The 25,718-nt window shown below is 39.6% G+C and overlaps 1 protein-coding gene across 1 annotated transcript in view; it reads left to right on the plus strand.

Annotated features, from left to right (window-relative positions):
- Positions 1-12,571, plus strand: part of LOC122867549 (ras-related protein Rab-26) — a 92,202-nt gene extending 79,631 nt beyond the window's left edge. Inside the window, exons 6-9 of the mRNA XM_044178490.1 lie at positions 4,822-4,887; positions 5,802-5,858; positions 6,493-6,569; positions 10,272-12,571. Coding sequence (XP_044034425.1) covers positions 4,822-4,887; positions 5,802-5,858; positions 6,493-6,569; positions 10,272-10,374 — 303 coding nt within the window. The 3' untranslated portion in view covers positions 10,375-12,571. The remainder of the gene's footprint in view (positions 1-4,821; positions 4,888-5,801; positions 5,859-6,492; positions 6,570-10,271) is intronic.
- Positions 12,572-25,718: the final 13,147 nt, after the last annotated feature.

A 25,718-nucleotide genomic window follows, 5' to 3' on the forward strand; every position in this document is an offset into this window, starting at 1 on the left:
CTTGGTGGTGCTGTCCCTCATAGCACTGCATCAATTTTCCATAGGTAGGCCAAAGGTGGTTTAAATTTACAAAATGGTTGTGGGTTGTCATTTTATTATACAGTTTATACTTTCACATTTCTATCTAAAAATTAATACCAACTTGGTCATACAGTCTACCTTCATGACATTATTGTCATGATATTTCTTGATAACTTCTTGTTGAAACTTATTAACCAGCGGGTGCAAGATTTATTTTTTTGTCTACTGGGGAATTTTGTGATTATATTGGTACTACTGATTTAGACTTTTCACTTATCTATTTTGAAGAAACCCACAAAGTTCAGAAAGCTGTAGCAACTATGCAAACTAGGATGTGACATTATCTGGTGACTGCTGCTGACACTGTCTATAATTGGTTTGATAGAACTTTTTTTCTTGGCATAGGTTGCACTCTTCTCACATTTTGAAGTTGTTTGGATCTTCTGTGGCAGCTAAAAATAAGCATCCAGCAGACTGATCACGTGATTCTGCAGTAGCCTCTTTATAAGCCCACGGCCAGGACATTCAGGCTCCCTCTGTACAAAATGCAGCGGTTGTACACAAAGTCAAAGTGTCAACCGAAAGCTGTACCAAAGCTTTAAATATGACTTCCTCTCACAAGCTATCACATGTAGATCAACACATACACACGTCCTCCTCCCATGCTCACACATACTGTATGATGTCTAACGCTGTGTCGACAGCGAGTCCTTTGAAGTTTGATCACTTTCAGCTCAGACGCCGCGTTCCGTCTCTCACTTCCTTGTAATCCACCCACAGGCCGCGGAGATCTTTCAAGGCTGTGTGAGTAATTGGCAGGTCTGCATGTTGTCAAGAGTCCGGGCTGCTAGGTGCAGGCTCTGTACATTAATCTCTGTGTAATGATGTGATGTAAACCCCCGGGAAGCGAGGGCCGAATGCTGTAAACCTGTAGACGAGGGAGGGATTACCGCACAGAGAGAGGAGATGGACGGAGGCAGGAGGAAATGTGTGTGTACTGTACAGTATGTGTGTGAGTGTGAGAGAGACCTGACCTTTCTCTCACCGTTTAATTCGATGGCAATGAAATATATTTACCTCTGCTCCCAGCCAGTCAGAAGCGATCCATATGAGCTTATTGATGCTTGAAATGTAACAGCAGCTCTCTGCCCAGCTGGCCATCTCTACTTATGTTCTGTTTGGGGTTATATTTCTTATGTATAGCACATCACTGTTAAAACCCATGCTGGGAACTTTTCAGTTCAGTTTAGAAAATTAGAAAATTGCTGTAAAAGATGTGTCTAAAGAAGGAAGGAAAATTAGTTTATAATGGAAAGAATATGTGTTCCAAAGTAACGTTTCAGAAATCAGGTGGGGATAATGTCTAAAAAGCAGGTGGAGGATTTCATAATGTATTTTTTATTTTTTTTTGCAGAAGTTGACAGAGAGATTTGCTTACAATGGGTAAGCACAGAAAGCGGCTCAGCAGAGATTTACAGTACAGCTCTGTGGAAAATGGAGAGATTTGAAGCCTGATCCCCTCAGGTTTGCCAGCAAAATGATCAAAGAAACCCTTCAGATTTTTTGAGGAAGGATTCAGAGATCCAAGTATAACAGCTAGTCACACACTTAGGGTTTGGAGGATTCCTGGAAGTATAAAATGTCACAAATTTTGCTTAATTCTACACTGAAAAACACAAGGAGCAAATGGAAGTAATGACAGCATCCACATTATTCCATCACTGCTACCTGCATCAGTTTGTGAAATCAGGGGCCTGAATGTCTTTTTAAGATATCAGAACCTGTATTTATTGTTAGTTTAGTTTGGTCGCTAATGGGACAATAAGCTCACACAGTGTATTTAAAACACCTATTTGTACCATCGACTCCTGTCTCATAATTGTCCCCAAACCATTCCTCTCTTGTGGAGCAGTTTATACTCCTCAACAGAGGATGGTTATATAAAAGTGGATGTTGCAACACAGCTAATAAGCTACGATTAGGGTCCTCCATTTTGAGAGAGACATCTTGCTACTGGTGAGCGACGCAAATTAGCGGGTCAAAGTTGAAACAGTTTCGTCCCCGCGAGCAAATCCACTGATTGCGGCGATTCCATTGGAACAAATTGCTGTCACCGCGAATTTTCGCTATTTGATGCTGATGTGACCAGGCCTTAAGATGAACCTTTAAAAGCAGCTCTGAAGTTATCACATAAATAATCACATTTTACTCTGTGATATGTTATTCTGCAAAAACAAAATATTTCCTTGTTTTAATGTGCCAAAATGTCATATTGAGAAGTTTGTTAAATGCCTGAGACTGACCTGAGATTTCTGCATCTCTTCTGGTAAAGTATTTCGTGTGGAGGTCACTGCAGTCCATTCTCCTTATGTCATAACGGCGTAACCTTCCTGTTCTCTCTCTGTGCCAGTAGAGGTGTTTCGACACAACCTTGAACTGCTCTTAAACGCTGACTTGACTGTTGCATAAGCTCTCCATTTCATTATACCTTTCCCCATCTTCCTCTCACTCTTATCCAGGCTTAATAGCAGAATCTCAGAAAAGCTAACTGTCCTTCACGATATCCTGTGAACAAAAAATTGGGCTGGCTGGAAAATTAATACAAATCCTGTGATCTTCTGTGGCTCATTATTTAGTATATTCACTCTTACAGTTAATTTTACTGGAAAAAACTAAGAACTTATCAGGATTCTAAATGTGTAACGGTTGAAGGTAAGATTGGATTTAGATTTAATTACATACAGAGAGGCACTCATAGTATGTGCTCACAGAATGGGACAGTAATTACCATAACTGAAATGATTTCCATAATCATCTGGGCTAATTAGAAACAGGAAGGTAGGGCAGCTACTCCACTTTAATGTCAATTATTGTAGCCTGCATTAATAATCCTATTTAACTATTAACACATGGTCATCATCACAAGACACATTGTTAAGCCACATGTACACACTGTATGTTGTGGGGGACTGGAGCTAAATAAATAAATAAAGAGTAAATCCTGTCTCTGGTTGAAACCAGAATGTGTTTTTTCACATGAACCCATCCCGCGTTAAGCAGATGCTAATTTTAATGAATTTAATTGTCTGTATTACTGTGGAGAGTTTTAGTGTTCCATGTTAGAGGCTTTTAAAGTTGTAGTCTGGAAGAATTAATTTTGTAATTTGGCAGGATAATGGTCAACTTTAAATACATCTCACAAGTTGGCGGGGGTGTGTTGTTTAAAAGGTACCGACAATAAATGAAATACAATCCAGGAAGTCCATTTGGATTAACAGATAATGAGTTTAAAGGCTTATCACAACAGTTTGTAATACTCAGAATTTTACAGTTCTTTCATGGCAGCAGGAATTTGACCTTTTGTCAGGATGATTGCGAGGTAACCCGTTGAAATACAGTGTTCACGTTACAAAGGTATCTCCTGCACTTGCATGTATTGGCCAACGCAGTGCCTTGCCGGATGACATCGTGCTGCATTGAGGCTAAAATCGGTCTGAACGCAGCCTAAAGATGCAGTCTCCTGGCGAAATTTACTAGTGTGGTGTGGCAAAAAGCAGGCAGGACAGGAAGTGGTGTGGGCACGGTTGTAAGCAATAATATGTCCTGAATGAGAGGTCAATCCACCCCCCCTCCCTCAAACTGGCTGGACATTGGAGAGCTGCACAGTTTGACATGTCAAAAATGGAATAAATGTGTTTTTTATATTGTAAAGAGATAAGCACTGAGCAGAAAATGTTACAGTTGAAAAATAAACTTGTCAGTGCTCCCTGGTGGACAAACAATGTAACAGTGACAGTTTCTATAGCAACTCAAACATATCTTTGGCATGTTCATGCTGCAAATTCTTGTTGCTTATCGTTGGACATAAATGCAGATATTAAAATATCTGTATAAGCTAATATCAGCCAACAATATCAGCCTGCTGACACATCAGTCAGGCTCTAAATAAATGTTACTAATGATTTTGATAAGCAGCTCATCGTGCAACAAGTGTTGTTTAGGCGTAAAATCTGTCCATGACAACCTCCCAGAAATGTCACATCGTTCCCACATACACACAGAGCCCATCATGATTGCATTAACTTCAGTGTACTGAAATATTGCCAAGTACATTTATTAGATTTTTATTTGTGTGGATGAAATTATGAAATATTACCTGAGAGTAAAGAATGACTTCTCCAATGCTAATCAGATCTGGAAGGACTGCAACCATTTCTCTCTCTCTCTTTATTTTTTTAGCTACATTCATCATCTAAAGTCGATTTCGTAGCTGCTCAGTGACATCACTGGTCATCGGCCATTTCAAAAGTTTGTATAAAGGTTGCCTGAAAGTGGGATGGAAACACACTTGGTCTCAGCTTTTGTTTCCATGTGTGCTGCACGTATATAGTGAACTAACGATGAGATCTCTGAGGAAAGTGCATGTGAGTAGAGTATCAGAGTATCAAAGATCCCCAGAGACACTTAAGTGCTTTTTAACCAAGCTAGGTAACAGGGAGCCAAGAGACCACTGGCCTGTAATTGGAAGAAGATGGATAGATAGATATGCAGGAGGAGAGTAGAAGGGTGAAGAGGGGATCTGGAGGGAGGACAAGATGAACTGCAGCCAGTGAACAATAAATTAATCTTTTGTCTTTCTCTTTTTCTCCTTCTCTGTGGATCCATCTGTCTCCTCTGTCACCATCTATCTCCAATCCCTCCCTGCTATCATGCCTATCTTCTCTGTATTCTCTTTTTCCCCCGTCTTTCCTTTCCCGTTTTGGATTTCTTCACCGCTCTGTGCTCTCTTTCCGTCTCCAGGCATGGTTGACAGAGATCCATGAGTACGCCCAGCAGGACGTGGTCGTCATGCTGCTGGGCAACAAGGTGAGACCTTGTTGCCAACACTGGGAGATGGATGGACAGATGGACTCATAGAGGGAGGGAAGGAGGGATCATGGAGGGAGGTATGGCGGGAGCTGGAGTGTAAGGACAGATTTATGGATGTGTCTGGAAGCAGGGAAAGAGTAGTTGATATCAAGTATTGCAGACTGGATTTTCAAATGTCACAAAATGTCTTGGGAGTGGTTACTGGTCATTTCAACAAATAGGTCATTATGTTGATAAAGTGACTATAAACTTTGATTATTTAAGCTCAACTAATCAATATTTGACATTTTATGTTAACAATTTATCAAATGACAATGTGTAATGTGTTGCTTCTAGAAGAAGAGTCTATGTTGCTCTTGTATTCATAAATTCAGAAGGAATCCAGAAAGCCAGCTCCAAATAATGCTCTTGTTGCTCTGCTGAATGTGTAAATAGGTAAACTGTTTGCTGGCACGTTAGCCATAGCAGCTTTGCAAGGCCATAAAATGTCAAATGTTATATTTTTAGCTTCTTGTGGAGCGTTGCCTCCAAGTGAACAAAAAAAGCAGCTTAAGCTAAATTTAGTCGCTCCATTTTTATGACAAGACATCTTGGAAAATATCTTATTTAATATGTCCAAATCCTCCGCTTGGATTTATTTGATTTATTTTTTCACAAGAGTTGGTCATGAACCCAGAAACCAAAATTTGCAAAGAATGTTAAAGCGGCTGGTAAAACCACGAAAAATAACTTGCAGGTTGATTTATTCCGTAAGAGAGGAAAATGTGATAGTGATGTGCATGTATATGTCAAACACGGGCAACAGAATGAATTCCGTCGTTGGCATTAACCACTCTCCGGACACTGTGCGACAGGCCTCGGGATGTGAGCCACAGTTTCTAACATGACCTCGTGTGTCCAATGTGATCTAGGCTGACTCAACACATGACAGGGTGGTGAAGCGAGAAGAGGGAGAGAAACTGGCAAAGGTGAGCTTCATAACACACACACACACACACACACACACACACACACACACACGTGCGCAATTTGACACATGTAACAAGCATAATGCTGTACTTCATCTGCTCACACAGGGACGTGGACCCTAAAACTCCCCCCATGTGTCTTGAGCTTATGGAGTATGTGTAATTATGTATTCATGGAGGCACATAATGTTATTATTGTTTGGAATAAATGACGGGGGGCTTGCTAACTTAATTTTCCGGGCCGTTCCGCTCAGATAAGCTCTGAGATGCATGTTAGAGTAAATACGAACACAAGTGGCAGAGAATAGCATAGCAGAAGCACTGCAGCTGTCAAGTTAGAGACACACAAAGCAGGAATAATGACATGTGTATACACACACACACACACACACACAGAATGAATTACTATACCTTGGGAGCATCTTTCATCGACTACATACTGTGTTCTTTTTCTTTGTTATAAATTATGACAAAGAGGGGAGAAAATTAGTTTTTGAAAGCCAGAAATCATAAACCTCATCTTTCTGTCAGCATCAGGGCATTTTGTCCTCATAAGAAAAGAGATACAAGAGTGCCAAGTCCACACACACACACACACACTAGTAACAGATGTTTCTCTGTTTTCTCTGTGCAGGAGTTTGGGGTGCCCTTCATGGAGACGAGTGCTAAATCTGGACTGAACGTGGAGCTGGCCTTCACTGCAGTGGCCAAGTGAGTCACACACACAACACCACAGTATGAAGAGCACAGCAATGTAACTTTAACTTAAATGAACACAGAGGTTTTGAGAGTTTGCGTGGGCCGTCATTAAGTGATGAGAACTGGAACATATCTCTGGTGTTCAATGAACTTGAATAATGAATAAAAAAACATTATGTTAAAGCAAGAGTACATAACTTTTCAGGGAAGCAGTTACACAACCTTCCTCTTATAATTTTTTAAGCATTAAAGCACACCCTTTCTCAGTTCAATACACGCACAAGTTGGCTAATGTAAGCCAATGTTAGGAAACTCTAGTTAGATATCACTGTGTAACTAACATTCCTGAGTCAGTTTGACAGTTCTCTACTTCTGCTACTGTTACACTTTTAGAATGTCACAGATATACTTTTATGATAAAACCACTGAAATGTTTAACATGAAGTAATCACACCATACCTCACCAGAGTCTGTTTCATGCTCGTGCTTTTAGTGTTAGGATTATCTCATGGTAGTTAGCTACAGCTGATCAAATCTGACAGCGACAGTCGTCATTTCAGCAGACAAAATCGATCGCCATCTGCTCGAAATGCGAGTCGTGCTTTTGTTTACTTCTGTGTGAAATCGAAGACCCATTGTTTTAAAAGTTTCTGCACTTTGAGAGTGGAAAATCTGCCACCATTATTACTTTAAACTGCATATGTGCCGTGCTAGAATGGAAAACTCGACAGGTGTAGCAACAGTAACTGGGTAGTGGGGCTTAGCGAAGGGTCAATTGCCACCTGTGGCTGCTGGTTAATATAGATAAGATAGTTTTGAGTAGGTACATAAACACAAGCATGACTTAATTTGTTTCGCTTTTCTAGAACTTCTCTCATTTCAGAGAGTAGCTCAACACACAGTTTTATGAAAGAATATCTTAAAATGAATGGCTGCACTAGAGATGATGTGGTGAAAAGTACTTTTTAATGAACAGAGACTATAAAGATGAACGTCCAACAACCAGAAGGCAACACATCACTCAGATGTGTCCATGAGCAGCAGTATGTACAGTATGTAAGGCATGTTGAGTCAAACTAGACACCCAACTCCTTATAGACCTGTTGCGTGTTACAGCTGCTCTAGGTGAGAACATCAGTGGAATGCCTTAAACTGTTAAAGAAAGGATTAGACCTTCTGTCTGGCATCATATATCTTGTGGAAAATATCCAGCTGAGCTATCAACTCATAAACACAGAATACAGAACAATGGCCTTATCAGCTGCACTGTAGAGGTCTGATGAGCTGAACTACTGCTGGAGTGTTGCTCTAACGCTGAGACACATAGAAAAATAATTTCAACTGGTGAACAGGCATTACATTTTTGTGTGAAGCCATTTGAGGTCTTTCATATTAGGTTTCAAAAACTCTGCATCGCTAGTGGAGGCAGGTGCACATGGAAGACTTTGGCAACACCTTTCACATATGAACACGTTTAAAGGCTGAGAGCAAGATGGCCGATGCTCTTATCTTAAAAAAAAAAAACAAGACCAACCTGGTAATGATAGAGGCGAGGGGAGTTATTAAGAGTTGTTTTTTGACATGATGTACATTTGCATTTCTTCCCTACGGCCATGGTGTGATAATGGAAAATTCCAAACTTAAGCATTCCAATACACAGGGACACAAATTGTACATTCAGCTGTTAAGATCCGTAACCAAACCAAAAGTTGATCTTGACAACAACACATCTAACAGTTGTGCTTGTCTTATATTTTTCATAATAATGCGGATGCTATTTTAACTGTGTGTTTCACTTAAATGTGTAGTGTTGGACAGTTTGTGTGGGAGTTGTTTTACATTTATAGCCTCGTTATGGTAACAGGCTGGCATGATGGGGTGTTGCCAAGAATAGCATGACAGTCTGGCACACAACACCCTGTGGATACAGAGTATGAGACAAGCTCTTTTCTTGTTGCTGTCCTCTAGCTCATGTTAACACCTTTTCAGTATCTGCATCTCTTGCTTTCTCTTTTTTCAGCTCTCTCCAAACTTCTCCATCACTTCTCATCTGTCACTCTTCCACTTTCCCATCTCTGCCATCCCATCATGTTTTTGTTCATTTCACTCCAGTGGTGTTTTTATTTGCACAAAACGTACAAGTGCTTAAAGTAAAAGCAACAAAAAACAGGTAAAAACGTGAAACCGAGACAATGATGGCATGACAGCAACAAACGGCCCATTCTCCCACTATTCATTCATTTACTACTGACTATTGATCCACTGACAACCACGGGCATCATTCATCTATTTATGTACTTTAATTGTCCTATGTAAATATTGTTTTTCTATTTTTAGTTGTAAAATGTTGCAATGAGATAACTTTGCATTGGCACTATATAAATGAAATTGAATTGAAATTGAACATGATTTTTTTATGGTGAAAGGTAGCCCAGGTTTTGGGAAATATTTTTACTTGTTTACTTGCCTTAAGTAAGATTAGAAGACTGATACCAATCTAATTTTTGTCTGTTAAATTTCTGACTTTGAGAATGCACACACAGCAAGGTGCAGACCAGTGTGAGCTTCAATGCAAGTCCATCAAAATAAAACATGTCGCCCAGCTCTTCTCCAGTACACCACTCGTTTTTGGCTATCTTGCCTTCATCAGGGTGGTGTCTGAAGTGATTTCCGGTTTCCTTTTATATACAATACATTGGTCTGTCATGTGATCAATATATCAGTTTGATAAATATGGAGCTACAGCCAGCAGCTGGTTAGCTCAGCATAAAGACTGGAAACAAGAGGAAAATGAATCTGTTAAATCAGTGCAAAAACCAAAGTCTAAACACGACAATTTGGGGTTTTATGGGGGGTTATGTCGGGGACTATTTCTTGTTGTAACCATGAGGTTGCCAGGCAACCAGCAAAGACTCCAGGAAGTCACTGCACCTGGCTAAGAAACTGTTACCCCAACATAATCCCACATGTTGATTAGTGATATTTAGCATTGCTGGTAGGTGGATTTTGATACCTTTGGACAGAGCCAGGCTAGCTGTTTCACCCTCCCCTGTTTCCAGTCTTTCAACTAATCTAAGCTAACAGTCTCCTGGCTGTCGCTTCATATTATAGAGATATGAAAGTGGTATCGACCTGCTCATCTTACTTTGGACAAGAAAGCCAATTAGTATATTTCCAAAATGTCAATTACTATTACTTTAAAGTGTGAAAACCCTAGCGATTGTACCAGAAAACAAAGATGATAAAACAACAGGGAAGCAATAACAGTTATTGACTGAATTACTTAGTTGATGGCAAGGACAGCAGCACAATTAACACCTATTCAATTACAAATTCTCAGTTTTGAGTTTCCTCTTGCTGTAAACATCCAACTGTAAAATCATATGGTCAAGTCAGACAATATATCAACAATGTGCACCAAACATGGTTTTAAAATAGTACCAACTGCATTACCACACGGTGATACAGTGACTATCTCAATCAATCAATTAATGGAAAACAGTTGTTACCTTATGGTATGTTTTGGAAAATATTTTGCAGTAACATGCACACAGTTTAGAATGAATGAGCTCAGTCTATGTCAAAAAAGTGCAATACTGCATTCATTTAGATGTATTTTACTGCCACGAAACCTTGGTGAAAATGTTATTGTGATATTCTATAACACAGAAAGCATGGCATAGCCTCATGTTTATCTCTCTGTCTCTATCTCAGAGAACTGAAGCACAGGTCCATGAAGGAGCCTGATGAGCCAAAGTTTCAGCTGAAGGAGTACGTCGACAAAGAAATGAGGACTGCTGGCTGCTGCCGCTCATAGACCACATCCTATATGTGTGTGTATGCTTGTGTGTGTGAGTGAGCGAGTGAGTGAGAGAGAGAGAGAGAACAGGTACATTCTATTAGAGTAGTAATAAATCTGAGTCAGTGTGTCTGGGAATTCTCAGTGTTTGTAATATTTCTATCTAGTGGTGATATGGCCAATATGCTCTCTCTCCCAACCCACCTTTCCTCTGCAACTGTGAATGTAATATAACTAATGTAACTACCTACATGCTTGCACATACACATGCATGTACACACACACACACACACACAAACACACACACAGCTGTGTTTGTAAGTTTACTTCACAGCCTGTTCAATCCATTTTTCCATAAGTGTGATGTAAATATTTTAAATGTAATTTTGTGCTTTGAAACTTTGTAGTTTGTAAATGCCTGTCTTGTTGAAACAAAAGAGCACAGTCACAAATATGTTGAATATTAAATAAATCAATCTTGTTAAAGTAATAGAAATAAAGAGATCTTATGAAGAAATTTGTACAGATGTACACTATAGCACCTAATATAAGCTGTCAAACGGCACTGTGTGCTGTTTATGTACAGGATATCATATGATAACTGTTTTTAATACTTGTACTCCTGATCATGATTATTATTATACTGATGTGTCTGTGAAATTTAATTTGAGGTCTTTACCTTTTATACACAGACTGTTCAGTTTGAGTGTAAAACTGATATGTGAAGCATTTTAACACAAAGAAATCTCCCTCATTAAGTATTAGACCATATTAAATGTAAAAAACAAGATCATCAGCAAAAAGACTGAAGGCGTCCATTAACCTCTACTCTGCGTTTTACAGATATGATGAGGAATCAGTTGTTTTACGGCACAACACAGGAAGAGGGTTTCGTTCTTCCATTGAAATCACTTCAAGTGCTCCTTTTTGAGAAATACAAGGGACAGGGACAAATAACATCTTTTTTGTGACAAAGCAACGGGGTTCTTGTGAAATCTGGTCTGAATTTGAAAGGGGGGGAAAAGTTGCATATTGAGAGTGAAAAGTCATTTTTGACTTTGGAAACAGAAGTTGGAAAAATAAATCTCAATTCAAGCTCCACTTACAGTACTAGCTTTTTCTGGAGCTTTCCACCACATGTCACTCTCTTCATCAGCACATGCTGATGGAGTTGATCAGGTTTTCATCAGAAGATCAACTCAGCTTTAACAATATTGATTTATTTAATATTCAACTCTAATGGAAGACTGTGAGATGTGCTTGAAAGCTCCAGATAAAGCTAGTAAGATTTTTTTTCCCCCCAAGTTGAATAATGCTGGTTTGAGATAGAGGTTATCTATTATTCTTCACTTTTTGTATGTACACAGTGAATTTTCAACTATACGGTGTATTGTATAAATGTTTAAAACTGCTACACCAAACATCTTGATTTTTTTCTCCACTTTTCCAGACTTAATTTCAATGCATAAAATGTTCAAACAACATAAAATAAACCTGCAACAGCTGCAATAACCATGAACACAGCAGATACCCAAAGAGTCAGTCTTGTACTTTTCAATCAAGATCACAAAATTTTAGAAAACTGAACCTCAAAGAAGTGTTAAGAATTTGTTAAACCTAGAAGAAAGTTTTATTGAACTTATTTTTCCCTCCTGAGGTTTTGTAGTTCCTGTTGTTCCATAGAGATGTAACAATTGTTATTGGATCTTTGCTGAACTAATGCTGCGCTATGGCTCCAACCCCAAGAGGAGGTAAATGGAACGGTAATTGGAAGTTGGTAGTTGGTTGAAAGAAGCTGCTGCTGTGTGTTGGCTTCAAGGAGGAGTTGCAGTCTGCAGTAGAAATGCAGGAAAGATGCAGGATTCATGTAAATTAGACTTTTTCAAAAGTAACATGTCACAGGCATTTTTATCTTTTTTTGTGAGATGTTTTATCAAAGATAGTTTCAGACTCCTGTCTGCTTATGTTAAAAATACTATCAATTCTATCATAAAATACAACAAATACAGATTCAATTTGCTTACATTAAATGGTATTTAAATTAAATTACACTGAATCTTAATATACAGATTTTACAATAGATCACACATTTTCAGAATAAATCAGAAGTAATTAATTTATTGTTAACTTGTAATCTGTGTGCTGTATCCTAACTGAAATGATTTGTATTGTATCAATCTCCAGTGTTCACAATAAAGAATGAATCAACAGTGAATGAGTTGTTCTACCTGTGGATGACCAGTGATGAAGCTCACACATGGATCTACACCACCACCATCTGGCAGAGTCTTGTTATTACAACATTGACTATGGCTGGCTTTATTTGTGCAACACAATACAATATTATCTGATATGGTGCCATCTCTTTACAATGCCATGGAACATGTAATGGAGCTCTGTGTTGGACATACCAGAACACAGACTGCACTGACTCAGAATCAGTACAGAATTTGCCAGCAGGTCTCTTACCATCAGCACAGGGACAAGAATCACTCTTGTGGCTTGAATACAGGTGTAGGTGGGTATGAATTAAATTTCTCTTTACAATAATAAAGTGTTAAATGGTGCAAATGTTGCATTGAAGGCTTTTTCGAACCTTGTGCTTATTTAAGTAATAGCCCTGTTGGGTTTTCTTTGTGGACGTGATGGTTTTCACGTCTGGAGCTAAACAAACAACAGTATAGTATATCTCAAAGGCTGCTGCAAAATGTGGTACCTTATTTTTCTAGTTGAACATTTTCTTAAAAAACATTGCAAGTCAGAGCAAAAATGTAGTCAAATGGAAAACAACCCCTGCAGTGCCCTATGTGGTAATTCTTCAGTCTTAGCTATTTCAGTAAAAGCAGTCAGTAAGATAATTTCTGCTTCCAAATATCTTTGATACCTGAAATTTCATTCTGCAAGGAGGCAGGTGGGAGAGCTGAGACTATGAGGAGTGATTACCAGGCCGGATTAACCTGCAGGTTTGATGTGTAACAGTGTGGGTGTGGAACACTGGAAAAACCCAGCTGTTTTTCCAAAAACGAACACAGTGCAAATCCAGGGACATTTTAACCTGAGCTTTGCTTTGATTGGCCTGAAAATGGTTTATGCCATAATATTCTGTAACAGAGCACAACAAAGCGAAGGGGAATGGAATAATGAGGAGGAGGAAGAGAGGGGACAAAGTGACCAGAAGAAAGGAACAGGTCAACATCACACAGTACGGGACGAACACATGTCATAATACAGGTAAGCAAGCAAGATGAAACATGTTTTTTACTAAATCTTGAAACTTTAATGCAGTTGGGATCAGTTGGGATTGCAAAACCTAAAATGTAATTTAAACCCACAAATCACAGTATACTACAGTGTTTTTCTAGGGATAGCAATGTCAGTCTGTTGGTCCACAGCTTTGGTCCAGACTGAAATATCTCAACAACTATTGGACGTGTTGCCATGACATTTTGTACAGACACTCATGGTGCCCAGAGGATGAATCCTGAAGACTTTGGTGTTCCCTTGACTTTTCATCTTGCATTTTGACCAGCAGGTCAAAATGTACACGTATCCTGTGAAATATCTCAACATCTACAAAATGGATTGGCACACAATTTTGTACAGACATCCATGGTGCCCAGACAATATATCATATTGACTTTGGTGATAAATAATATAATCCACTTCACTTAAAGGGACAGTTCACCGCAAAATCAAAAATACATTTTTTTCCTCTTACCTGTAGTGCTATGTATCCATCTAGATTGTTTTAGTGACTTGCCAAGTTCTGAAGATATCGCCCGTAGAGATGTCTTCCTTTTTTGAATATAATGGGACTATATGGCACTCGGCTTGTGGTGCTCAAAGCGACAAAAAAAAAAAAAATACATTTGAAAAACTCAACAGCAATGTCTCTTTCCAGAAATCATGACTCGGTTACTCAAGATTATTCACAGACCTTGTTGTGAGCAGTTTCATGTAGGAACAATAAGTAGAAAGAAAATAGTTCCTACATGAAACTGCTTACAACAAATCTGTGGATTATCTGGGTCCCGCTACCAACACTACAGCAGGCCAAGAACTAGACTCCACGGTGCCATGTTTTGAGCCTCTGAAGCAAAACCAAAGATTGCTCCAGTTAATTCCACTCTATATAGCGATGATCCTTGGAACACTGTCCTTTCCACTGTATTTTCCTCCCGAATCCTCCATGCCTCCTGTCACCTCTTTTGCCATTACAGGATGCATCTTGGCAGCTGCCTTTGGACTACAGTCTTCATGGGAAATCATCTGGTGTCCATGCGGTCGGTGTGCGGGCTTCTTCCCGGGCTCGTCACCGAGCTGTGGTGGCGTCTCCCAGGCCTCCTCGTTGAGCTGTGGACGCCTCATCGGGAAGGTTGTTAAAAGTGCATGACCCCCCTAAAGTGTCCCATCCAAAGTGTCTTGTTGTCACCCTCCACTCAAAAATCTGAGTTTGACGCGCGTACATGTGAGCAGGAATTAGTTTGCGAGCCAATCATGGTCCAGTATGCAACTTACACAACTATGATGTGGAAACTTGAAGCCATCAGTGAACAAACACTGAGAATTGACTTTTGTGTCTTGTGTTTAAACTTTTGAAATGAAAAATATTTGTATTCGTATTTCTCAACGAGGGATAAGGAGAGGATGGAAAAGAAATGTGAATTAGTAAACTGAACTCTTTTGTGGACAAACCATATCAGACCTTGACACACAATAGATATTTTTGTTTCAGGTCAATAGTTCAGTCTTCTTTGCGGTAAAAGCTACAAGCAAAAAATAGAGTTGTGTAGGAGTTTGTAAGTATAGATGTGTGTTCAGAGTATTGTTGCGTTCTTTACTAGTTATGTTTTATGCAGATGTTATTGTTATGTTATTGTTATGAACAATTTACTTCTGATTTTGGAGAAGTCTGCAAGTTAAGATGAATAATGCTCATCATTTCTTTTTAGATTTATACAAATCTATTCCATGTACATACATGTATATTAGGAGGTCTAATTTTAAATGTAAATTTCTTCATTTTGAATCTGCTTTGAGATGCCACAAGAAACTTTGACCAAACTTTCTTCATTTGAATACATTTTAATTTCTTCAGGCTTCCAGTTTAGACCAATTTGCCTCTTGCTGCTGCTGCTGGTGATGGATAATGTGTCCATACTGTACCGTGTTCTGTCCACCTTTGCTCAATCTAGTGTTCTGTCTCTGTTATTGTGTCCTTTGCTGGAAGTGGAAAATATGTTTCCATGCATGCGTGATCAACACCGTGTGCCTGGACAGGCTGTGACTCAGACTCTGACTAATAGTTATTTCAATTTCCTTAAAACATCCCAGTCTGGAACAGTATGACGACGACCCCCAGAAATATTTTCCCTCTCCCTCTTGTTCATTAGATTCAGTGGCACTTATTAGAACATAGGTGGTTTGAAGCCCATGTTGACCTGATAATACCACCTGAAAAAGTTTTGTCACATCACAACGTCCCAGAAACCTTTAGTCTGTCACAACATTAGTGTATACTTTGTATTTTCTGCTGAAGTACTATCTCTAATTTCTGTTCAAAGGCATAATACAGGGGATACGCTCCATTAAACAAAAATAGCATGAATTTGTTCATTAATCTCAAGCTCATCAGCTCATACAAAAATTTTTTACGTTTCACACTTGGTTGTCTCACGATTTGGTCGGCAGTGACCCTCTGTAACCAACCTGGGGTAAGCTGTAATGCCTTTTATGCTCAGCAGGGGTCACACTTGTTGCACAGATTTGTTAAGTAGCCACAAACAGCAAGTGTTTTTCACTCCAGAATGAACTGAAATAAGAAATAGTGAAAGATTTCATGCACGAGGTCCGGGGTGCATTTAACTTCATGTTTGGACAGTTTTACTTTTTTAAGATTAAGTATTTCTGGAAACAGCTACAGGCATCGTACAGTATGGTTAAGTAACATCCTGTCTTTGCTACATGTATCACATGCATTATTTTTGTTCTGTACAATTTTTACATTGTTAGTGTTAGGGCCATGTTGCAATGAAAATATTACTACTAAACTGTATATGTCCATTGCCTCTCTCCTCTACAGTGTTTGTGCATTTTTTTTTTCCTGTTGGCAGCCACTTTTTCATGTGTCTAAAGGTTTGTTTAGGTTTAGGCACAAAGTTAGGTTTAGGGAAACATCATGGTCTGAGTTAAAATAAGTACTTTGTTAAGGTTAGGGAATGATCGTGGTCATGGTTACAAAACCCAGCGTTGACTGTTGGTTGGAAACAGCAAACAACAGCAGGCTCGTGTGTTAACGTCTGATGTTTTATTGACCTATACATCCATTCCGAACTGCTCCCTACGCGGAATCTGTCGCTCTATAATAATGTCACCTGATGTCCTCCTTTGCTCTGTCATCATTCCTATGGCCACTAGTGGGCTTAGTCACTTACACATGTCGTTTTGGGGCGCTTGCTGCAATGACTGAAGATGTAATTTTCCTCTAATATTTGATTTATATTTTTGTGAGTTACTGGATAGTTTAGAAGAAAAAAAAGCACTTTTTAGTTGAACCAGTCACAAACACTAAGCATACGTACTGATGTGGGGTCACAAGTAGACACAGCTTCTGTCGGGCCCTGTGACAATATCTAGTTTAAGAGCTTTGTTATTTTGGTTCATAGTGTGCTCACATGGTGCATTTTCATAAATAATGGTGTGATTAATTGAATTATGACACACAGAGAGCCTGGGGGCCGGTGTCATTATTCCAGCATAGGAATAGTGGTTGGTCCCTCAATTCTGTTCGGGGCAAATAATGAAACTGCTGTGTGTAATCTGCTGTGTGCACTATACATAATGGAAACTTGGAGGTATCTGGGTACATCCACAATGTTCAGAGGGTGGAAGATCAGGGGGTGGGATCAATGGGGGCCCAAGCAATTACCCTCGGATCCCCTAACAAGTAATGCCTGCCATGCGTAAAGCACACCAGCAGATTTCACACAGTCGTCCTGCTAATGGTCTTGGTTTACCGTAAAACTTTTATTGTTTAAAAGTTCACTTGCTAATGATTAATTCGTACACAAATCCTCATTGTAGTAACATAAATCGCTCCACAATTTTTATTTCCATCCACAGAAAAAGAGAGGCAAGCAGAAGACAAAGAATGGGTCCGCGAGTGGTCATGCTGCCCGAATATGTGTAAATGTGTGCAATGGTGTGAATAAGTAAATAAATCACAGTCATAGTGATGCCACTTGTTAACAGAGGCCCTCATATGACTTAGCGAGGGCCATCTGTTGCACCAGTTGCTCTCCATGTCATTAGCCCTACCTGAGGGCACCATAACCCCGATGCCTCTTCTGTAGTGGTCGGTGTATGTGTGTCTGATTGTGTGTGCGTGCTCATCTGTCACTAGTTGCCAAGCAGTCCACTCTGCTGCGCTAAAGTGACCAGGAACCCCAAACAAAGCCATGTGGCATGCGTATTTGTGTATCTGGAGAAATGCTAGTTTGGTTTCTTTAGTTTCAGTTTGTCCAGAAGGCAGTATGTTTCTGGAAAATCCTAAAGTCTTCCTACTAACTGTGAACACTCACCATGCGAACACAGCAGCCTACCTGTGCTATTTTAAATGAGCCCTGTTCACAGTGAGTGCCTGGAGCAGTAACACTACATGTAACACTTCATGTAACACCACCAGATAAAGCTCTGGGTTATTAATAGGATGAGACAGTGATCAGAGAATGAGTACAAAGTGAGGAGGAGGGTGATCTTTTTGTTCTTGTTGTCTGGGTTTTATTCTTGTTGTAGTTGTTGACATTCTGCAGCATGATTACCATCTTGTAGATGGTCCAATAATAAAAGGCACTGCATCCCTTGAGGATTAAAAACACTAAAGCCCAGATTTGTTTCCAATGTTGTTCTCCTTCCTATTGTTGTTTTTATCTATACACTGTATGTAACAGTGAGTTTATGTTATATCACAATATGTCAGGGAAAGTTTGTAGTGCTTAGATTAAGTGAAGTCCATACATTGTTACTGAATGTCCTAATATATTATTAAATACAGATTTATTTTTAATGTCTTATTCAGTTGCATGTTGGACTGGACTGGATTAGATTAGACTGGACTGAATTGGTGGATTGGACTAGAATGCGCTGGACTAAATTGGATTAATTTGATAGGACTGGACTGAACTAGACTAGATTGATTTTACTGGATTTAGCTGGACTGGACTGGTAGACTGGATTGGATTGGACTGGATGGAATGGGTTAGACTCAACAGGATTGGATTTGATAGGAATGGACTGGACTGGATTAGACTAGATTTAAATTTTAAATGAATTTATCTTGGATCAGATTTAACTGGAATTGATTGGACTGGGCTGGCCTGGTATGGACTCAACAGGATTTGATTTGACTGGAATGGATTGTACAAGACAGCACTGTACTAGACGGGATTAAATTGGATTAGATGGAACTGAATTGCACTGGACTGGACTGGATTGTACTGGACTAGACTGAATTGGGATAAATTGGACTGGATTAGACTGAACTCTGGACTAAACAAGACTTGAATGGATTAGGCTGGACTAGACGGGACTATATTGGATTGTACTGGATTTGACTGGAATTGATTGGATTGGATTCGTAAACAAAAATGACTGATTCACCGACTCTCCAACACAAAGAAAGCACACAAAGACGAGAGGTAGAGATGTACAAATATAATAATAGTTTGGTTTCAATGTGATCCATGCCATTTCATGGACAGAGTATAACAAATGCTTCTCTCTGATTTTTACAGTGAATGACTTCTGGGATCACAGCAATATTTTCTGTTGTCTGTTATCACAGTGCGTTGATTATGACCCTTCCTCTGGTTCTTTGTAATGTTGGTGATGTGGGAAATGTGTTACAGTATTTGTATACGCCTAATGGCCTTCTTTAAATAGATTGATTATCAATATTGGAAATAAACACTACCTTAATCTTTACTGGTGTGTGACTGGGCTGACAGTGATATGTGTGTGTTTCAGTTGCCATTTGCACATGTGAATGGAGCAATATCAGTTTCCATACTTGTGTTTTTGTGTATGCGCGTGCATGTGTGTGTGTGTGTGTGTGTATGGTTTGTGTTATGAAGAGGACTGGCCTTCCAGTTATGCAGTCCCATTAAGATAAGCCTCCTCTCCACTCAGCCGAAGAACGTCAACAAACAGTAAGGAAAACCTCCTGCTGCGACACAAACACACAGGCTCTGCTTGGTTTGTTTGCTTTTCTGTGGAGTAGTCCGGATGGCCCACGTGTATCTACTGTACTGTATGTTTTCATCCACAGATTCAACCCTCGCTGATAAGATGAACTCAAAGCGAAATGATATGGAGGAGGTACTTTATATGGCCGTCTTATTATCTTGAAAATGTATTTATTATGAGTATATTTGTTAATGAATTCACATGGGCTGGTAGGGGGCAAGGCATGCATGGAGAGCAAGGTGAGAGGTAAGCATGCAGGCAAGAGGAAAACATTTTATGACAAAATGTCCTCCCTCCCAACCTCTGCCTCTATCCATGTGACACTGAATCACTGATAACACAAAACACACAAATGATGAAAAACCAACACAAAAAACAAAAACAATGATACTATCATACAAATTATATCATGGCTGAAAAGGCATTGCACCTGCTAACCGTGAGTTCAGAAGCTTGGTGACTAAGTGACTACCCACAAGGTTAATTAGAAAACTACTGTAGCTGCTGAGTTAAAAGCTAACATGCTAGCCAGGGAGGGAACATAGTAGAGCTACTTGGTCACAATACCTTTTCCAAGCTAGCTGGCTTGGTAACTGTCAGTTAGCAAGCTAGCTAGCTCAGCACCTAATTGGTTATAATAAGTTAACACAGATTATTCAAGATACTTATTTGTACTGTCAACTGTCTCATAACCGTCTGCACACCATGCATCCTCTGCGCAGTAGTTTATACTCTGACAGAGCAGGGTTGCTGTAAATTGGATGGTGCAACAGAGCTGACATAAACGATGAAAGCATCCTCTGGACACTCTGACTCTCCGTTCCCTCAAAGGTCAGCACTGTCACCACACTACAGTTTGTTTATGGTAAACAGCGCACATTTTGAAAGATGGAAACGTGGATTTCAGGGATGTTTTAGAAGAGCTGGATGTGGTGCTGCAAATTTTCCACACTGGCCAACTGCAGTACTGCAATGAAAAAAATCTGTTCACATATCGCCATTGAAAAGGAGACATCTGTAGAACTGTTGACAGGACACCTCAAACTGCAAACAAAGTCAAATATAACTCTGTATCATGAATTTTTTAGGTGGAATATTTTTATATTTTTGAAGGTTTTGTATTTGTAAAACTTTCTCAGAGCTTAGAAAAGCTGTTTTATGTGCGTCCCTATGTAAGCATCCCCTGGTCAAGCAATTTTCAGTTGGCTTAAATTGTAGCTGAATCCAAATGTTCCCACTCCGGTTGTGCGGACTGGGCCCAAACATTTTCCAGTCTTTTATAGTGTGATGTGTTTACCATCATCATGTCAAGCGTGTAAGGGCACTGGGCCTTTATTTCACCGGCAGAGTAATCACAAGGATAAAACGGTCGGGTGATTTAAATGCAGCAGTATTACAGAACTGCCCCTGACATTATGCATGAATGAAGAGATCGCGTGCTTTCATGCTGCATTCTGTCAACAGGTCGACAGACACTGCCATCAACAAACAGCAGACATCATGCATGTATGTAAGCATTTACAATAGGCCTACCGCAAATACAATTAATGCCATATCTAAATGAACCATTCATATTATTAGTGCAAGAATGATCTCATTTTTTGGGGGCTTATTTTTAATTGTATGACTGCTGTTCAGTGTGGGCTGGGTTGTACTGTTTTTCTGCCAACATGTTGTCAAGCGTTGTATCACCCTCATTTTTCGTTGACAGTTTAGAAAGACTTTGTACCTGATTTAAAGTCTGAGGGCAAAATTCTTAATGATGACATGTTTACTACAAATGTGTGTTTTGTGTATTAATGTCATGCAAGGATTGTGCCCACTTTATAGATTGCAGGAATGTTCTTGCCACATTGTGGTAGTACAATATCAAAGGGTTGTCATGTTGTCTTCATAAAACAAATAATAGTTGTATATAGTTATACATGTATAGAGTTAAACTATATACTGTATGTACAGTACTTTAAAGCTTTATTTTATTGTTCTCAACTGCAGGCAAGAGTTGTCCAGAGCCGGCCCTGAGACCAGCCAAGCTAAATGTACAGACAATGAAAACAGTCACCCGATTGGCTGCATTTGCTTTGTGCATGTTCAACACTGGTGGAGGATTTATTGACGCAGGTTACCTCATCTTCAGACAGAAAAGTGACAAAGTGTCTATGTGCAGGAGCTTGAAACAGTGATTGACAGGAGAATACTGCCTTAGGTTGCATGACTTAGCTGTAATTACATATCAAAAAGCTGCTGCCCTGCATTTAAAATCAGTTATGTAAATGAGCTACTGTCGGCTCCTTTCATCACTTCTCTGTAATGTCCTTGGCTTGGCAGTGGGAGCAGGTTTTAGAGCAGGTTTTAGAGTGATTGTGCCATTATGGGGCCTTAGTCCTGCAGTAATTCCAGAGAGGAAAGCATATTCTTATTCATATTCTTTCAGTGTAGTGTCTATGGGGCATGATTTTATGGACAATATATTTATCCTTGTGTTTGATAAGGACTATATACATTGTATGTATTTGTAGATTGATGTGGTCCCTTGATGACTGCAGTCATGATGCATCTTTGTCCATGACTGACTAGGGAGCAGGTTGAGGAGTGATTCCTGCACGGGGTTGATGTACCTATTCAGCTATGACTTGAAAAGATCATACTGAATAGATGGACTATGTTTTTTCTGTTGATTTGTGATGAACGTTTATCTATTTATCTTTCCCTTTTTCAGTCCCTATTTCATTCCTTTACAGCCTTTACTACTAGTCCAGTACTACTGCACGTTATGCTTAGTGCTAATTAGCAAATGTAAGCATGCGAACACGCTTGACTAAGATAGTGAACATGGTAATCATCTTAGCATTTTCATTGTCTTAGCCTGGTGATATTTAGCATTTAGCTCAGAGTATAGCCTCACAGAGCTGCTAGCATACCTGTAGACTCTTAGTCTTGTTATCATGCATTTATTCATATATAACATCTGTTTTGTTCTGCCACACTTCGTGCCTTCGAGTTTTGAGTGAATGCAGATTTTGTGAATTGAAGTCAGCTATTCGTCTTACATTCCATTATTATGTTTTGTCATCATTTGTGCTAATTAAACTACCATAGGAATTAAATTTAAGATTGTCACATGCCTTTGGATCTGATATTGTCCTGTATATCAATATGGTTTGGTATCTCCTGGAATGACTCATATATATATAAATATATATTATTTTTATTTATTATTAAAAAAACTTCGTCCTTCACCCTTCGCAGGTGGTCTCATCCTTCAAGCTCGGGTCCTCTACCAGAGGCCTAGGAGCTTGAGGGTTCTGCGCAGTATCTCTGCTGTTCCCAGTACTGCACTCTTCTGGACCGAGATGTCTGGTGTTCTTCCAGGGATCTGCTGTAGCCACTCCTCCAGTTTGGGGGTCACTGCCCCGAGTGCTCCGATGACCACGGGCACCACTGTCGCCTTCACCTTCCACGCCTTCTCCAGTTCTTCTCTGAGCCCTTGGTATTTCTCTAGTTTCTCATGTTCCTTTTCCCTGATGTTGCCATCACTTGGTATTGCCACGTCAACCACGACGGCTTTCCTCTGCTGTTCGTCAACCACCACGATGTCAGGCTGGTTCGCCATTACCATTCTGTCAGTCTGAATCTGGAAGTCCCACAGGATCTTGGCTCAGTCGTTCTCTACCACCTTTGGAGGTGTTTCCCACTTTGACCTCGGGGTTTCCAGTCGCATCTCGCCCATGCGATATGCGATATATATATATTGCATTGCTTTTCAATCACCCCCAGGTAATTAAGCAGAGAGGGGTTTGTTTTCAAGCCATGGCACTGACATTTTCGATACACTTTGGAATGATTGTTTGACGGTTATATTATCTTTAGATCAATCACACAAATTACTGCTTTGCTAAACCCCTGCCCCGAATAATGATTGTCCATCATTGCTTAGAAACCGTAGGCACAGCAGGTTTGGATTTATTCACATGCCAAATGATGTGCATGGGGCTGTAGTAGGAGCCATACTCCTTACATAAAGAGTTCGCAACGCAAAAACAAAAGAGCAAAGTGTAACAATGTATTAAACATTGTGTTTATCTGCTCTATGGTAAGCTGCAAATGTTAGCATGGATGGCTAATTAACTTACAAAAGTAACGTAGCATATATATATATTGATACTTGGTTAATTCAGTCATTTTTCAAGTAAAACTGCTAAACATTCAACTCAAATGTACAGATTTTCTGCTTTTCTTTGTCATTTATGATATCTTTGGGTTTTGGACTGTTGATCAGACAAAACAAGCAATTTGAAGATGTCACTTTTGTCTCTTGGAAATTATGATGCACATTTTCACAATACTTTGACATTTTATAGACTAAATGATTTATTGATTAATCGAGAAAATAATCTGCAGTTTAATCGATAATGCAAATGATCGTTAGTTGCAGCCTGTGGAGGTGGGTATGGGTAGCTTTAAGCTGCAGAGGGAGAGGTGGGGGAGTTGCTCAGGTGAGCAGCATCAAGGAGAGATAATTGGCACAGCTGAACCCAGTTAACTAATTATTCTCTCCTTAAATACAGTAGCATGCTGGACAAGGAGGAGGAAGAGCGGACAGAAGAAGAGACAGAAAAGAAAGCAAGAACAACCAAAAATAAAGAACATACACTGAAACCCTGGTGTCAGCGTGGTATCTCAGGGCCAAGAGGAACTCTCGGTAGCACGATTACGCTACACAGCCCAACATGTATATAACCATCATGTGCAAAAGACTGTGACAGTCTTCATTTACAGTGTTCTCATTTTAAATTGAGTCAGCTAGAAACAATAAGAAGTCAGCTGAAGAGTTTCCAACCAACTCACAGAGTTAGGGTAAGCTAGCTAACTATATAGCTGAAAATCTGCTAGCGACAATGGTTGTTGGGTAGAAATGAGGAGCCTGCTTTTGTTTGTGTGAAATGAAAACCCCATATTTCAAAAATTACTACAAATTTAGAGTGTTTGTAAATGTTTGTAAAAGGTACAGCTCAACTGGTGAAACATTGAAAATTTGCTTTCAAGAATCCCATTTGTTCACGTAGTTTTTCTTAGGAGGCCATATGTGTATATAATGTATGTGTGAGAGTGAAGCAGGATGCGGCTGAACAAGAGAATGGATTGTATATTCATTAACCTCTTGTAGATGAACAGCCGACAAAGGGAGAGTGTGCTGGTGAAGTCCCACCTAGGGGTGCAGGTCTGACAATGTGGGGGATCATCTGAGGTGAGAGAAGGTCTGGCAGATGCTGTAAATAACTTCGGACAGACAGTATGGCTGCAGACGTCTGGTATTGATTCAGTGTATCCTGCCTGGATCCAGCCGCAGGTATAAATATACTGTAGACAGTTGTCATGGCAACATGGCAATCAATCTGGCAATCAGATGAGTGGAGATGTGTGATTAGAGAGACTGTGTGTGTGTCTGTGTGTATTACTCAGCTTTATGGTGTGATTTTTCTTGAGAATCAGCATCTTCTTCTCATGTTTATCTTCTTTACCTTCATATTAATATTATGTCTCTTCTCCTTCCTTTTCCCTGTCCTCCTCCTCCTCTGCTGTTTTGTGTCTTGCAGGCAGTGATAGATGGCAGATACTGGGCGAATGGGTGAATACAGATTAAAACCCAAAATAAATGATAAATGAAATTTGTAAGACTGTGACAGACTTATTTTGAGCCTTTTTGCTGGCATGTTCTCAACCCACTTGTGTTAGTGGACATGTGTTTGTGGTGCTGTTGCAGAGACGCTGCTGTAGCTTTCCGTTTGCCTAGCTCTATGAAGAAATGATCAAATTAGAAAGAATAAAGAAGCATGTTCACTGAAGAGGTAAATTGAAATTGTCACAATTTTATATTGAATTTGAGAACCAATCTAAACGCAGATGTTGTCATTATTCTATATCAGAATCTGAATAAAAAATTCTGATTCTGCTTTTTTTCTGAAAACAGCCGATTGCTGCAGCTAGAAACGGCTCTGATGAGAGCGGTGAGAGTGAACAAAAAGTTGCTGGTCGTAAAACCAAAACAATGAGCTGAAAGATGCTAAAACGCTCCACAGAGCTGAGGATAACTGCAGAGTTGGTTGGTAATTCTTTGG

The sequence above is a fragment of the Siniperca chuatsi genome, linkage group LG20 (assembly GCF_020085105.1).
Source record: "Siniperca chuatsi isolate FFG_IHB_CAS linkage group LG20, ASM2008510v1, whole genome shotgun sequence".
Lineage (NCBI taxonomy): Eukaryota > Metazoa > Chordata > Actinopteri > Centrarchiformes > Sinipercidae > Siniperca > Siniperca chuatsi.